The following is a 14,591-nucleotide window of genomic DNA, read 5'->3' on the forward strand; positions in this document are numbered from 1 at the left end:
CATTTAGTTAGACAACATTCCCACAGATAGAAACCTGGAAATACCTGGAAATCTGTTACTGGAACACCCTTGAGTTTTAGAAATCAAAAATGTCTCAAAATCTTTGTCCTTTTTTTAATGGCAGTTTTTATTTTTGGGAAGAGCCAGAAAGCACAAAGGAGCATAGAGTGGAGGATCTGATTTAGTAATTGAGGTTTGTGGCATTGGAGGGGCATCTTCTCACCCCTCCTTGAACCTCTCGTGCCACTCAAAGACATTTGACTTTTTCATAGCATCCTCACCAAACTTTTTTGGCCCAGGGTGACACTACACAACCGTTCCAGGAATTAAACTGTCACACATCATATATATATATATGTGTAAAGTTTCATATACTGTATACTTTATGTATCCCACAAGGAACATGCCTCCTGTTCTTCTAGAAGTGCAGCTCACCTAACCTGTACATATGCCTTTCCAGTGGCCGTGGAGGAGACATTAAGACAAGAGAAAATATAGTACAAGAATTGGGCTAGCAGGAACCAGCATCCATTCCAGCATTTCTCTATTTTACTGTTTGGAGAACCATTAGCTTTTACATACATACCAGCAGTGTGTTGTGGTCAGCTGGTACTCACAACCTCCCAGTGCTCTAATGGTACAGTTGTTTAATGCCGGGTGATGTAGTGATCGGGCCAATATCTACATGTTCCTCATGCCATTAATTGCACGTATCTTGGAAGCTCTGAATTTATGAAGGGTCTTCAGATCTAAAGTCCATGAATCCTGGAGTGTCTCCTGGTCTGTATCTATCCATCTCCATTTGGTTTACAATGCAGAAACAACCTGAGTACCACTTTTTTTTCCCATTTCAAGGACTGATTTAATTTTTTTTTTAAATGCAGCTCTCACTCCTAATTTTTTGTTGCAATATATTCTATTAAATATATATACATACATATGGTTGAAGAGGAGCCATGGAACAACACAATTGTCTTATGGTTCTTCAGTGGAGTCTCTGACAGCTGTAAGTCCATCATCAAAGGAGCTGGGAGACATTTCTCTGAGGTGCAGACCTGATCGGATGAACTTGCCTCTGGCTTATTGATGCTTTGACAGATTTATATACACTCCTTTTAAAAGTAGCAATAAACACTTTGTACTGACCAGGGCTATGCATGGATCTGATGTTCCTGGCAGGTTAGCACATTCAGAGAGCTACTGTATATGCTTGTTCTTCTGTCCGCTACCTGTTTCTTCTGTCAAAATGGAACAGCGTACCTGCTCTAATCACCAACTTCTTTAGGCCTCTGTGGGTCACGGCTGCCTAGAAAGATTTGTCTGTTTGGCTCCAGTTTGCAAATATTACACAGTTTATTGCTGTAAAAGTATTAACTAAATACTAAACATCATTTAATGAAAGTCACACTCTGAGATCATATTATTGCATAGTTATTTTTCAGCTCTTATTTGGGGCAGAAATGAGTGATTTTTATTTGAACTGCCCACTTGCGATACTCAGTCAACCAAATCTGATCAATATAAACGATAACATTTACATTAGAAGGATAGTTCATGAGCAACATGACGGAGCAGTGCTTAGCATCACTGTGTTATCCATTCAGCCGGCTGGGTGTGGAGCTTTCATCTTCTCCTCATGGCTGACTGGCTTTTCATCTTTGTAAAGCAGGTTTCTTTCTACATCTCTAAGACGTTTGTGTTTGGTAAGTTGGTAACCCTAGAGGAGCTGTGTTTGGTGGAATGGGCCCTGCAGTGGACTGGTTTCTCTTTCAGGGCAGATTCCTGCTTTGTTCTCCCTTTTCCACCAGTCCTATCCACGACATTTAGTTGGAATAAATCAATTTGAAAGCACTAAGTTAGGTCTAGTCAAAGAATTTGTATTTGCATTTTAACGAGGCTACATGTTGGAGTGGCTGTTGTATTTTTATATCCGGAATGAGATAGCACACTGTGTTTTCTACTTTGATTCTTAAGTAAGCTTTTTCTTGATTGCTTTTCTTTGTATAGGTTTTAAACTGCATGCATAAATGTGCCATTTATTTACACACTAATTTTTAGTTATCACTTTCTTCACTACATTTCTTTGCAAGCAGACTCACTTTATCACACATTTTGTTGTTCTGTACTCTCAAAATCTCACATGCCTTTATAATTTTCTTATTTTGTTTTTAGCCTCTGGACTTTGAACATCGGAAATCTTATACATTTCGTGTGGAAGCCACAAACACACACATTGACCCGCATTACCTTCGCAGAGGTCCCTTTAAGGACGTGACCACAGTGAAAGTGTCTGTGTTGGATGCCGATGAGCCGCCCCAGTTTTCAGAGTCATCATATACCTTTAACGTACTGGAGAATAGCGCTGCACCGGCCATTGTGGGGCACGTATCAGCCAAGGATCCCGACAGCGGAGGCACTGCTGCCATACGGTAATCTTACTCCTTACACCTGCAAAAAAAATTTGTAACGTAACAACTTGCACAATAATCTGTTATGATTTTGAATGTTACTTTATATTTTAATTTTTCTTTTTTAATTACGCCCTAAAGGTTATTGCCTAAATTCAAACTTTAATAGTTATTATTCTGCTTATGTAATAAAGGAGCTGCAAATGGCTGATGAGTAGTGAGTATACCACTCCGAATGTTTAAAAGAAAGCAACTTTCGCTTCATATTGACATCAACTACGTACAACACTTTTAATAATAACAGAGGTGTTTGTGGGCTTTCTATCCTAAAATACAATTTACAGTACTTATCCAAGATTTTTTCATGATGCACAGTTTTGTTTAGGGTCACTATCTGTCAGCCATTGTTGTACCAAGTTTAGATTTCATACCATATTAAAAATGATGCTGTTTGGCACAAAGTGTCCCATTTTAGAAGTTTAGCCCCTTACATGTAAATAATCTCTCAAAACAAGTATGGCAGCTGCAGTTACAGTTTTTGTACTTTTTAGAAACACACAACACATTAGTTTACAGGCCCATCTATACTGTATAGTTAAAAATAAATATTAAACAAATATATATCTTACATATAGAGCTCAATGTGTGTTTGTTCTTTATATAATTCCACACCCTTAGTCCAATCTCAACAAAGAGTCTGACCCTGAGGTTTCTTTTTACTACAGTGAGTTTTAAGGACAGTGCCATTAATTTAATGTATTCTAGAGCTCAAAATCCATTATATTATATCAGTATAATATATTATTATATTGTATGATAACAAAATACAGGTAAAATTCCGTTACAACGAACTCCCAGGGACCTAAAAAATATTTTGTTGTACCGAACATTTTGTTGTAATGAGATTCTGTATTTGTCACTTTTTTCACATGCGTCCAGGCATTTGCAATCATTTCAATAGCTTCTTTTGCGTTAATTTTAATCTCCTCCTGCCTAAAAGTTATGCTGATAAGAATTTCTCTCAGCTTTTCCTTGCGATAATACACTTTCAGGGTGTGAATGATGCCCAAATCCAATGGCTGAAGCACTGCCGTGCAATTTGGAGGCATTCAACGCGAACATTATCTAAATGCGGAAGCATGTTGTGTGCAGCACAGTTCTTAATCAGAAGCCTAATCATCCTTTTCTTCTTCATATTGTGAGGTTTCTGAACTCTTTTAAGACCATCCCAAAACAGGAACATCTCGCTGAAGTGCGTCCCGAAGTGTAATTGCAGCGTTTGTGTAAGATTGTTTGTTCTTTGCCAGGGCAGGGCATAGCAGGCTCACAGCACTTCAGTGAAGTGACACAGAAGCAAATCATAAAAGATCGGGGTCGTGCTATAAGTTCCTGTCTTGCACCCCAAAACACAAGGCTGAGTCTCAGTACTTTAGCAAAACCAGCTTTATTCAGCTTGAAGCAGGAACGGCACACTTATTTATTATAGCGGGATCTGCAGTCAGGCAGGATAGTGGCCCGATCAGTGATCAAGTAATCCTGTTACCTGCATTTACAATGTACCTTGCACCACCCATTGAGATCTTTTCTGTTTGCTTTAGCAGAGAGATGCAGCATAGCTTTGAGCCTGCTGTTGCCCCAGCAACAGATAAACAGTCTTCCATAGTCTTCCAGACTTCGGGACGCTCTTTGACGTGTTGTTCAGTTTGGAGAGGTCCCAAGAGAGTTTACAAACCTCACATTTTCTTGAATGAGTGCCACATTAATAGGAATGCTTCTTGAAGGAGCATCACTGAACCATAGAAAACTGCTTTTTGACGTCTTCAAATGCAGCAGTTCACATACGTTTGCAACCCGAGATTTTTCTTCTTTTTATGCTCGGTCTTTCAAGAAAGTTGACAGTGTCAATGGCAAAATTCCGAATTCACTGGCAACGTCTTTTTTCTTTTTGCTGCAATCAAGAGTCGCAAAAGTGAAAAGTTTTTTTTTTCTAATATGAACTGTTATCGTTTTTTCGTGTCTGCCGTTTCTATAGGAGGGTGACAATGAGTTAAATTCCAATGGATGTTTTTCAAATGTTGACGAGCAATAACCAAAAGGTATCACTGAAAACCGCAGGAAACAAAAAAGGCAAAAAAAAAAAACAGCAGAAGGAAAGTTCGAAGAAAGAAAAAAAAATTACAATGTTTCTGTTTTGGGATCGTTGTGCACAACTGAGCTGCGGCCACAGAACTAACTGCTCTGTGTATGATTCATTCAGGCATTTCAAGGTCTTTTGGGCACTTCGTTGTAATGAAAGTATCTGCTGAATGTACTTCGTAGTGATGAGATTTCTATAGACTCACGTCATATGGGGAAACTATCGGGACCATAAAAATACTTCATTGTAATGAAAATTTCATTGTAAAGATATTCGCTGTAACAGAATTTTACCTGTATTTCTTTTTGAATTAATTATTATTTATTCATTTTTTGGTGAAAACTATGCCTCCTTTGTAATTGGCAAAGTGTTTTCTGCAGCCAAACAAAAGTTAGAAAGCTCTACCTTAAAAATACTTACCCGAGCATCGCCAGCCCCTGCTGTTAGTACATATACACTGTACACATATCCACATTATATATCACTCTGAAGCAGCAAGTAAACATTTTTGTAACCAAGACAAAGCATAAAGTGTGGTGGCACTTTCATGACCCCTGTATAATTTGCAAAACAAAAAAACAAGTTGTACAAAGCTTTGAACGTCTTTCCAGATGGGAGTCCAAGATCAGACTGTCATGATGTGATGTAGGAGGAGCTTATATGGGATCCATGCAGAAACAGGCGGATCCAGGAGGGCATACAGTATGACAGAAGTGACATTCTGCAGAGTGAAGAAAAGAAAACACATTAGGCAACAGCGACCACCCCTGGTCTGCCGGAGAATTGCAACCATCAGCCCCGTAGCGGTCCATGAAACACAACATGCATATAATTACATAGTCGTTCAGACCATACACACATACAGTATATATATATATATATATATATATATATATATATATATATATATATATATATATATATAATTTTTCATGCCAGTCCTTTGAACGATTTTGAGAGAAACCTTACATTCTGTACAATAGATTGTGGGTTTTGTGTAGCAATTCGCACATCTTCTCCTGCCTCCTGATGCAGTGGCCTCCTAATAAATGATGGCACGTGCATGGTTGACTGCTCCAGGTTTTCACTCTGTGGTTTAGTAAGATCCACCAATTCATCAGCTGCTCCCTGAATGCCTTTTGGGAAAGTCGTAGCTGCTGCTTGGTCTTTGCTTGTTCTTTGTGTAGTAGAACACTGTTTACAATGGCAATGTCCAGAAAACTGAAGGAATGAGTCTACAGTATTGCCACTTTTAAGTTTTCTGTAATACCAAATCAGTGCATCTGAAAGATCAACACCTCCCATGTGTTTGTTGTACACCATTACAGCTGCTAGAATGGCTATGTCCTCTCTCTTCCCAGCTTCCTGATTATCCTTTACTTTTTGGGAAATTGTGACACCAACATAAGCGAAGCGAGCAGGGGGCGGAACCCCATAGATGTAGTAAAATTTTTTTCCCATAATAACACTAAACGTCTTTGTTTGTTTATCTTTCATCCAATGAGTAGATAACAAGCTGCTTTGCACCATCATCTTATTGTCATGTTTCATCCAGGTTCTCTTTCCTAGATGAAATATTTTTATGTCATGTTATTAAATCTGTATAAAGTGATAAGATGTCCGTTCTTCCAGTGTCTGTGCCCGTGTCTGTGCCTGTGCCCAGGTGTAATGTTATCCACCATCCACAAGAGGGCGGCATTAGATAATAGACTGTGTGGCATACATCACGTCATCCAGTGTCCACAACAGGGCTGGAATATTCAATAATAAAAGGCAACAAGACGTTCAACAAAAGAAAGATATAAGGGAAATCTGGTAAACAGTGGTTCATAAATACATGATGCAATCAAAACTGACGGACTTACCATTATACTATTAAGCCCGTGTTTCATTATGCAAGTTAATGTATATTATGATATTTAGTTATATTGTGTTCTTTTAAAATTATTTTTATATTAATAATATATGTGTTAGTTTAATGTTTTCGATCATGTCCCCTTTATGTGGAGCCTAAGGAGGTGGGGCCACCAGATGATGCAGCCTTAAGGACTGACCAAGCTAAATTTGTAGCGGCTTTGGCATAAGTCTTTATTTTCAATTCCAGTTTTTGACTTTTGCTTCTTTTTGATAATTGGGTGTGCTGACTTTTGTCCCAGCTTCATTCTACAGTCTACTGCTTTTGTTTTGGTTGTGTTTGCTTTAAACCAGGGGTATCAAACTCAGATCCTGGAGAGCCACAGAGGCTGCAGTTTTTTGTTTCAGCTTCTTACTACTTTAGTAACCAGTTACTGCTGCTAATTGAACAGACTTCTTTTAGTTCATTTTAATTGACTTGCTTGTTAAGATTCAGATCTCTTAATTGTTTTTATAGACTAGGAGTTTATAATTTCAATTTCATAATTAGAAGCCAATTCTTGTTGCTAGTGAAACCAGTTATTTAAATCCATAGCTTATTGGTGCTCATATTTTGCTACACCAAACATTTTCAATAATGTTGATTTTTCTTTTTCTAAGGGCACCATCAAAATGTTTCGTGGACTTAAACAAATCGATATTTTTTAGACTTTCACCCGATGGACTCACAAGTGCAAACAGGATCGGGTTAGCTTGTTGTGTGGGCTTGCTTTGGATATCATTATTATTTGATTGCTTGTTAAGGAAAAAGCAATTAAGACTTCTAGATCTCAAAAACAAGTCAACTACAATTAAGATAAAAGAACTGGGTTTCATTGTCAATAGCAATTCAGTAATTAACAAAGTGGCTGGAATAAAGTTCTGCAGCCACTGTGGCCTTCCAGGATCTGACTTTAAAAGCCTGCTTTGCTCCTTTTTTCTCCTTGCATTTTTGTGATTCCTTTTTGAATTGTTAATAATAACATCTTTAATTATAAAGGAGCCCCCTCCATTCTGGACATTCTAAAAATGAGTGCTTTAAAAAACCTTAGGTCCGTTTTCTTGGCCTGTGCAAGCCATAAGCCTGTCTTTTGAGTTTCTGGCTTGGTTTCCTGGGGTTCTACCTCCTCGGATGGCAGGTCTGGCTTTGGCTTGTTGTCTGATCGCCTGTACCCTTTTGTGCTATTTGGGAGTGGCAGGAATCACAACACTTCTATAGGCATAGGGTGATAACGCATCACATTACAGCAAATGCAAAATGGTGGAGCCCAAGCTAGAAAATATTCACAAAATGGCAGTGTGCTGATGTCACTATCATAATGATAAAATTAATAAAAAATGTTGAAAAACAGATTAAACCTTTACAAATATGATAAAATAAAATCTATATCTGGCCAAATGGAGTAACTGTGTGTTTTATTTTCCTGGTGGGTTTTAACACCCTGGTCGTCCTTCTAGAATTGCATGTCTTATACAGTACAGTAGGTCTCTGTGGTTGTCCAGCTGCAGCCCCTTTTTACAGCACGTCTTGCCACTACTCAGCAGCCCTCTTCTGAAATGTGTTTGATTGTGTTACTCATACAAGATGTGGAATAAATAAAAGTGAGTAGGTGGCTATCCTTTACAGTGTTTTTCAAGCCTTGTAATCTATACGAGGCCAAAGTGATTCATCTTTCTTTCTAATGGAGAAAAAGCTCACTCCTACAGGTGATAGAGTAAATGTAAAAGCCATTATCTATATCGTCATGAATCATTTTTATATTGAATCAATTACAGGAGTTGATAGAGCACATATCTCTCTCCAGGAGACCATCCTTTAGTCTCCTGGCAACAAATCAATTGGGCAGTCTCAGCCTCAGCCAGGGTGCCATATTAATGCCTGCTGCTCTCTAAAATCATCAGAAAACTCAGAAGAAATGCCTTCAGTGGTAACAGGAGCATTCAAAATTAATTATGGTTTAAACCTCAAGGCAATTATTAAAACAAGATTTATCCTATAAAATTATCTCTCTGTCTTGCCAATTAATTTTAGGATTATGTTTTATGGTGAAGTGCCCATGGATAATCAAGAACAATAAGGTGTCGGCGAGAATTAATTTAAAATAAATAATCTTTCCCACATGCCATGCAGTGAATGCAAGCTGTAAGGTAAATTATTCACTTTTACCAGAACTAATTGACTTCTTATCTATGGCCTGAGTGTTTCTAAGTAGTCCTATGTTTAATTCATTTAGGCACAAGTTATGTGAATTAATTTTTTTGTTAGCACCTGGAGCAATAAATGCAATCTCCTTAATCTTATTTTTATCTGCTAATAGCAAAGTAACAAAAAACAACTGATTCTGATGTAACATGAAGCAATAATAATTCAAAATGTCCTCTCTGTTTCCTTACACACGTTACACACAGCTCATAGTCCAGATTTAAAAGGTTTCTTATTCTCTTCAGTATTTAGTCAAGTTTGTCCAACTTCCAATGTCTTTTCCTGATTATCTTGTAGCATCCTTAGTGTTTGCATTTTTTGGCTTGAAAAATTATAAAAATTTATTAAATCTCATCTTTTTACTGTAAGAGTACAAAATTAGAAGTGTAGGATGTATAATAATGATACAAATAATAGTAATAATGATAATAATAATAACAATAATAATAATAATGCTTATCTTTATATATAGTACGCTACCGTGGCTGTTTGTTTGTCTGTCCAGGATTTTAACTCACCTGTAGCTCGCAAACTGTTTGACCTATTGACCTGTAATTTAGTACACATATACTACTTGGGGTCTACTATCCGCTTTCAGGGTGATGATTGACCTCCAAGGTTATTCCTCATTTTATTTTTATTTTATTTTATTGTAGAATAAACTCCCGGCAGTGATCAGCAGGGCGGTTGTGCGGCACATGCATACGGGCGCCATTCTCATCCCTACCACCTTTGCCGTCACTTCCCCTACCTCTTCAAATCTTAAATCATTCTTGAGGCAGATTAAAGACTTAAGTGGCAGCTTAAGTGAAAAATTAAGGAAAATGAACTAAGTAATTGCAACACAAACACTGAATTAATCCGTTTTAACACGAAAAGATGCAGACGAAAGAAGAGAAGCAGTGGGCCGCTAGGGTGGAGAAAAGAAGAGCTGCTCAGAAAGCAGCACATCAACCTCTGAGCAAAAAATTGCTAAACGTACAGAGAAAGAGTATTAAGTCAAGTGCATTCACTGCACGGTATCATGCAGTGTGCCATTACTGGTATCGTGTATATACTGTCAAATTGTGTCGTTTGTGGGGTACAGTGGAACCTCAGTTCACGAACGTCTCTGTACACTTTCAACTCGGTTCACGACCAAAAAGTTTGCCAAACTTTTGCCTCGGTTCACGACCACACACTTGGTATACGAACAAGCCAGTTTCCCTTTCGGTTTGTGCGCGCCGATGATTTCCTCACGTGTTGCATTGTTCTCAGTCAGACGTGCCTGCCTGCCTGCCTGCCTGCCTGCCTGCATGTGAGAGAGAAAGAGAGAGAGGGGGAGGGTGTGTGCTGCTGAGACAGAGGGGGAGGGTGTGTGCTGCTGAGAGAGAGAAAAAGAGCGATCCTGCTCCTGCAGCTGAGCAGGGAGCCTGGGTGTTTTGTGTCAGTGTTATTCAATGTTTTTACATTAGTTTACTATTACACTGTGCATTCTATGGCGTAATCTATACTAATAAAAGGCAAAGCCCTCACTCACTCACTCACTCATCACTAATTCTCCAACTTCCCGTGTAGGTAGAAGGCTGAAATTACAGCTTACAAAAGTTGGGCAGATTTCATTTCGAAATTCTACGCATAATGGTCATAACTGGAACCTATTTTTCTCCATATACTGTAATGGACTTTAGGTCGATGGCCGTGGGGGGCGGAGCTGCGTGTGACATCATCACGCCTCCCACGTAATCACGTGAACTGACTGTGACCGCAGTACGTAGAAAAGAAGGAAGAGCTCCCAAAGAGCGCTGAAGAAAAACATCGAATACTTTATTCGCGCGATACAAGTTTAATGAGAAGACACAAGGTATAAACGAGACTTTGGATCACTTTGTAACGGAGTTAAAATTGCTTTAGCGAGAAACTTTTAAGTGCCGGGTCTTAGCTAACATTAAATAAAGCCGTGGACATTGCAACATCACACAAGAGAGCAGCTCACGTGAACTGACTGAACGCAGTACGAGTGATCACTTCCATGCATCAAACCTGTTCAAAAAATGCATTACACAATTGACAAGGTGGGAAAAGAATATGCTCCGAGCTGAGCTCCACAGCTAACGTGGTCGTGCGGAAGCAACTTCATCACACTGCCACCAAATACTCACAGAAAAATCCACAAGTTAATACACACGCTGTCTCTAGAGTTTCTCCACACTCAATGTATTCCTCGTTTCCCCGTTACACCCTCTGATCTCCCATTTCAATTCAGATGCCTCCAATTTCCAGTAAGGCTGTGCTTTGCGATGAGAAGTAATGAGTCTCAGGGACAGACCTAACAAAAGGTTGCCATTGATTTCAGGTAAGATTGCTTTTCTCCTGGACAACTATATGTTGCATTCTCAAGAGTGAGCTTGCACAACTTGGTCATATTACAACCAGAGTGCTGAACTGACAACGTGGTATATAAAGAGAACTATAATAATCGTAATAAACGAACAATAAAACAGCGGAGAACCCGTGGATTAAATAAAAAGGCAGCTTCCTTGGCAAAGCAAGGAAAAAGGATGGCCTTATATGTCATTCGTTTATAAAACAGTGGAGAAGCTGTGTAAGGCTGCTTCACAAAAAACCAGCGGAGCGTCTTATATGATCATGCAGTCAGCTAAAGAAGGGAATCAATAAATATCTAGAATCATAATAAACGAACAAAAAATAGCGTAGAAGCCACGGATTAAATAACGGAAATGGGTACCTGAACAGTAAAGTAAGTCTCGAATAGCTACACAATAACTATAACAATTGTAATAAACGAACAATAAAACAGTACAGAACCACGAAGCAAGGAGAAACGATGGCCTTATATGGCGTTCGTTTATAAAGCAGCGGAGAAGCTGTGTGAAGGCAGCTACACAAAAAAACAGCAGAGCGCAACACTCTGAATGTATTCTTCGCATCGCCGTTATACCCTCTGATCTCCCATTTCAATTCAAATGCCTCAAATTTCCAGTAAGGCTCTGCTTTGCGATGACAATTAATAAGTCTCAGGGACACACCCTACAAAAGGTTGCCATTGATTTGAGGCAACATTGCTTTCCTCCTGGACAAATATGTTGCATTCTCAAAAGTAATCTGAGTGCACGGCTTGGTCATATCACAACCGGACTGCTGAACTGACAATGTGGTATACAAAGAGATTCTTAACAGATAGTTATTGGTATATTTTCCTTCAGTTTAAAAAGGTTTTCTTTTCTTCTTAATAAAAATTTAAAAGCAGTTCTTTGTCGCTGCGAAGCACGGGGATTTTGCTATATACAGTATATATATATGTAGATATATATGTATGTATGTATGTATGTATGTGTATGTGTGTATATATATGTATATTTATCTGTATGTATGTATATATGTATATGTGTGTGTGTATGTATGTATGTATATGTATGTGTATATATATGTTGATGTGTATATGTACTGTATATATATACACATAGATATGTGTATATGTAGATATATATATATATATATATATATATATATATATATATATATGACAGCAACACTCATAACAGTGACAAAACAATTACTTTGACATGTGTCACTTTTGGATTCATCAGAACCACTTTTGATTTCACTGTTCATTTCAATTTTACTGCCTGAAGACAAATTAACTTCATCATCACTGCTCATATCACTGTCAATAGCGTGCAACACCTGGGCTGCTGAAAAACGTTTCTTATGAGACACCATTATGAGGCTAGGAGAAGACGTGCCTGCACTATTGCCTGGGTAACACTCAGGCCTTTTGGTCACGTAAGACACGCCTATATCGGTTTGCTGTTGGCACCTTTAGAGCCCGAGTAATCGTTGGGTCTAATGCTTACGCAAAACACATCTATACAGTTTCCCGAGTGATGCTTGGGGCTAACACTGAGCACTATTTTTGCAGTTAATGCTAAGGAGGTTAAGGGCAAATTATTGACTGTCAAGCAGGAATCAGCATGGGTTTCTTATTTTGCTGGTCTGCCCTTCCTTTCATTAATAATGGCCCACATAAACAGTCATTTCCATTGAACACTCCAAACTATTATCAGAATTGTAATGTTGTATATCAGCTTGGATAAAGGTGACAACCATATACAGTACTTAGCCATCTGTTTCAGCTATTACCACCAAGGAAGCATTAATGGTCACTAAAAGCAGGAAGTACTAGATGTGTGTATCATCTGTGAGACTTTTCAAGTTTGTTTACTAGGTTGGTCTACTCTCACATCTTAAGATTAACACACAAACCCTAATCACATTGATGCCAAACTGCCAGTCACTCTGGAATATTCCACACAGAACCCCATAAGATGGATGCCTCGTGCCTGTCACCCTTCAGTACTCCACACTCAGACTCACGATCACCAGCACTAAGAAACATATGTATGCCCCCAGTATGCATGAATAGTCCACACCCTTTGATTATACGCCACTTACCAAACTGGGGTTTTACTTCTACCGCACTTGTTCTTCTATTGAGGCGTGACTTCTCAGCCTTGACTAACCCTGCAGAATGAGCAAATGGCGATCCCCACTGCACTAGGTGCCCTAATATTTACTTTGTTACTTCAGTCACAGATATACAGTTAGGTCTATAAATATTTGGACCTGCCTCACAGTTAGGAGACCCGGGTTCGCTTCCCGGGTCCTCCCTGCGTGGAGTTTGCATGTTCTCCCCGTGTCTGCATGGGTTTCCTCCGGGCGCTCCGGTTTCCTCCCACAGTCCAAAGACATGCAGGTTAGGTGGACTGGTGATTCTAAATTGGCCCTAGTGTGTGCTTGGTGTGTGGGTGTGTTTGTGTGTGTCCTGCGGTGGGTTGGCACCCTGCCCAGGATAGATTCCTGCCTTGTGCCCTGTGCTGGCTGGGATTGGCTCCAGCAGACCCCCGTGACCCTGTATTCGGATTCAGCGGGTTAGAAAATGGATGGATGAATATTTGGACAGAGACAACTTTTTTCTAATTTTGGTTCTGTACATCACCACAATGAATTTTAAATTAAACAACTCAGATGCAGTTGAAGTGCAGACTTTCAACTTTAATTCAGTAGGTTGAACAAAAAGATTGCATAAAAATGTGAGGGAATTAAAGTATTTTTTAACACAATCCCTTTATTTCAGGGGCTCAAAAATAATTGGACAAATTAAATAACTGGAAATAAAATGTTCATTTCTAATACTTGGTTGAAACCCCTTTGTTGGCAATGACAGCCTGAAGTCTTGAACTCGTAGACATCACCAGATGCTGGGTTTCCTCCTTTTTAATGCTCTGCCAGGCCTTTACTGCAGCGGCTTTCAGTTGCTGTTTGTTTGTGGGCCTTTCTGTCCGAAGTTTAGTCTTCAACAAGTGAAATGCATGCTCAGTTGGGTTAAGATCAGGTGACTGACTTGGCCATTCAAGAATTTTCCACTTCTTTGCTTTAATAAACTCCTGTGTTGCTTTGGCTGTATGTTTTGGGTCATTGTCCATCTGTATCATGAAACGCGGCTAAATCAATTTGACTGCATTTAGCAGGATTTGAGCAGACAGTATGTCTCTGAACACCTCAGAATTCATTCAGCTGCTTCTGTCCTGAGTCACATCATCAATAAACACTATTGTCCCAGTGCCACTGGCAGCCATGCACACCCAAGCCATCACACTGCCTGATTCCACTGTGTTTTACAGATGATGTGGTATGCTTTGAATAATGAGCTGTTCCATTCCTTCTCCATACTTTTTTCTTGCCATCATTCTGGTGGAGGTTGATCTTGGTTTCATCTGTCCAAAGAATGTTTTTCCAGAACTGTGCTGGCTTTTTTAGATGTTCTTTAGCAAAGTCCAATCTAGCCTTTTGTACTCTTGAGGCTTATGAATGGCTTGCACCTTGCAGTGCACCCTCTGTATTTACTTTCATGCAGTCTTCTCTTTATGGTAGACTTGGATATCGATAC

General features: G+C 39.1%; 1 protein-coding gene across 1 annotated transcript in view; it reads left to right on the forward strand.

Annotated features, from left to right (window-relative positions):
* Positions 1 to 14,591, forward strand: part of LOC120525567 (cadherin-24-like) — a 109,902-nt gene that overhangs the window by 62,422 nt on the left and 32,889 nt on the right. Inside the window, exon 7 of the mRNA XM_039747970.1 lies at positions 2,173 to 2,429. Within this exon, the coding sequence (XP_039603904.1) occupies positions 2,173 to 2,429 (257 nt within the window). The remainder of the gene's footprint in view (positions 1 to 2,172; positions 2,430 to 14,591) is intronic.

This window comes from Polypterus senegalus, chromosome 1, assembly GCF_016835505.1.
Source record: "Polypterus senegalus isolate Bchr_013 chromosome 1, ASM1683550v1, whole genome shotgun sequence".
NCBI classification, from domain to species: domain Eukaryota; kingdom Metazoa; phylum Chordata; class Cladistia; order Polypteriformes; family Polypteridae; genus Polypterus; species Polypterus senegalus.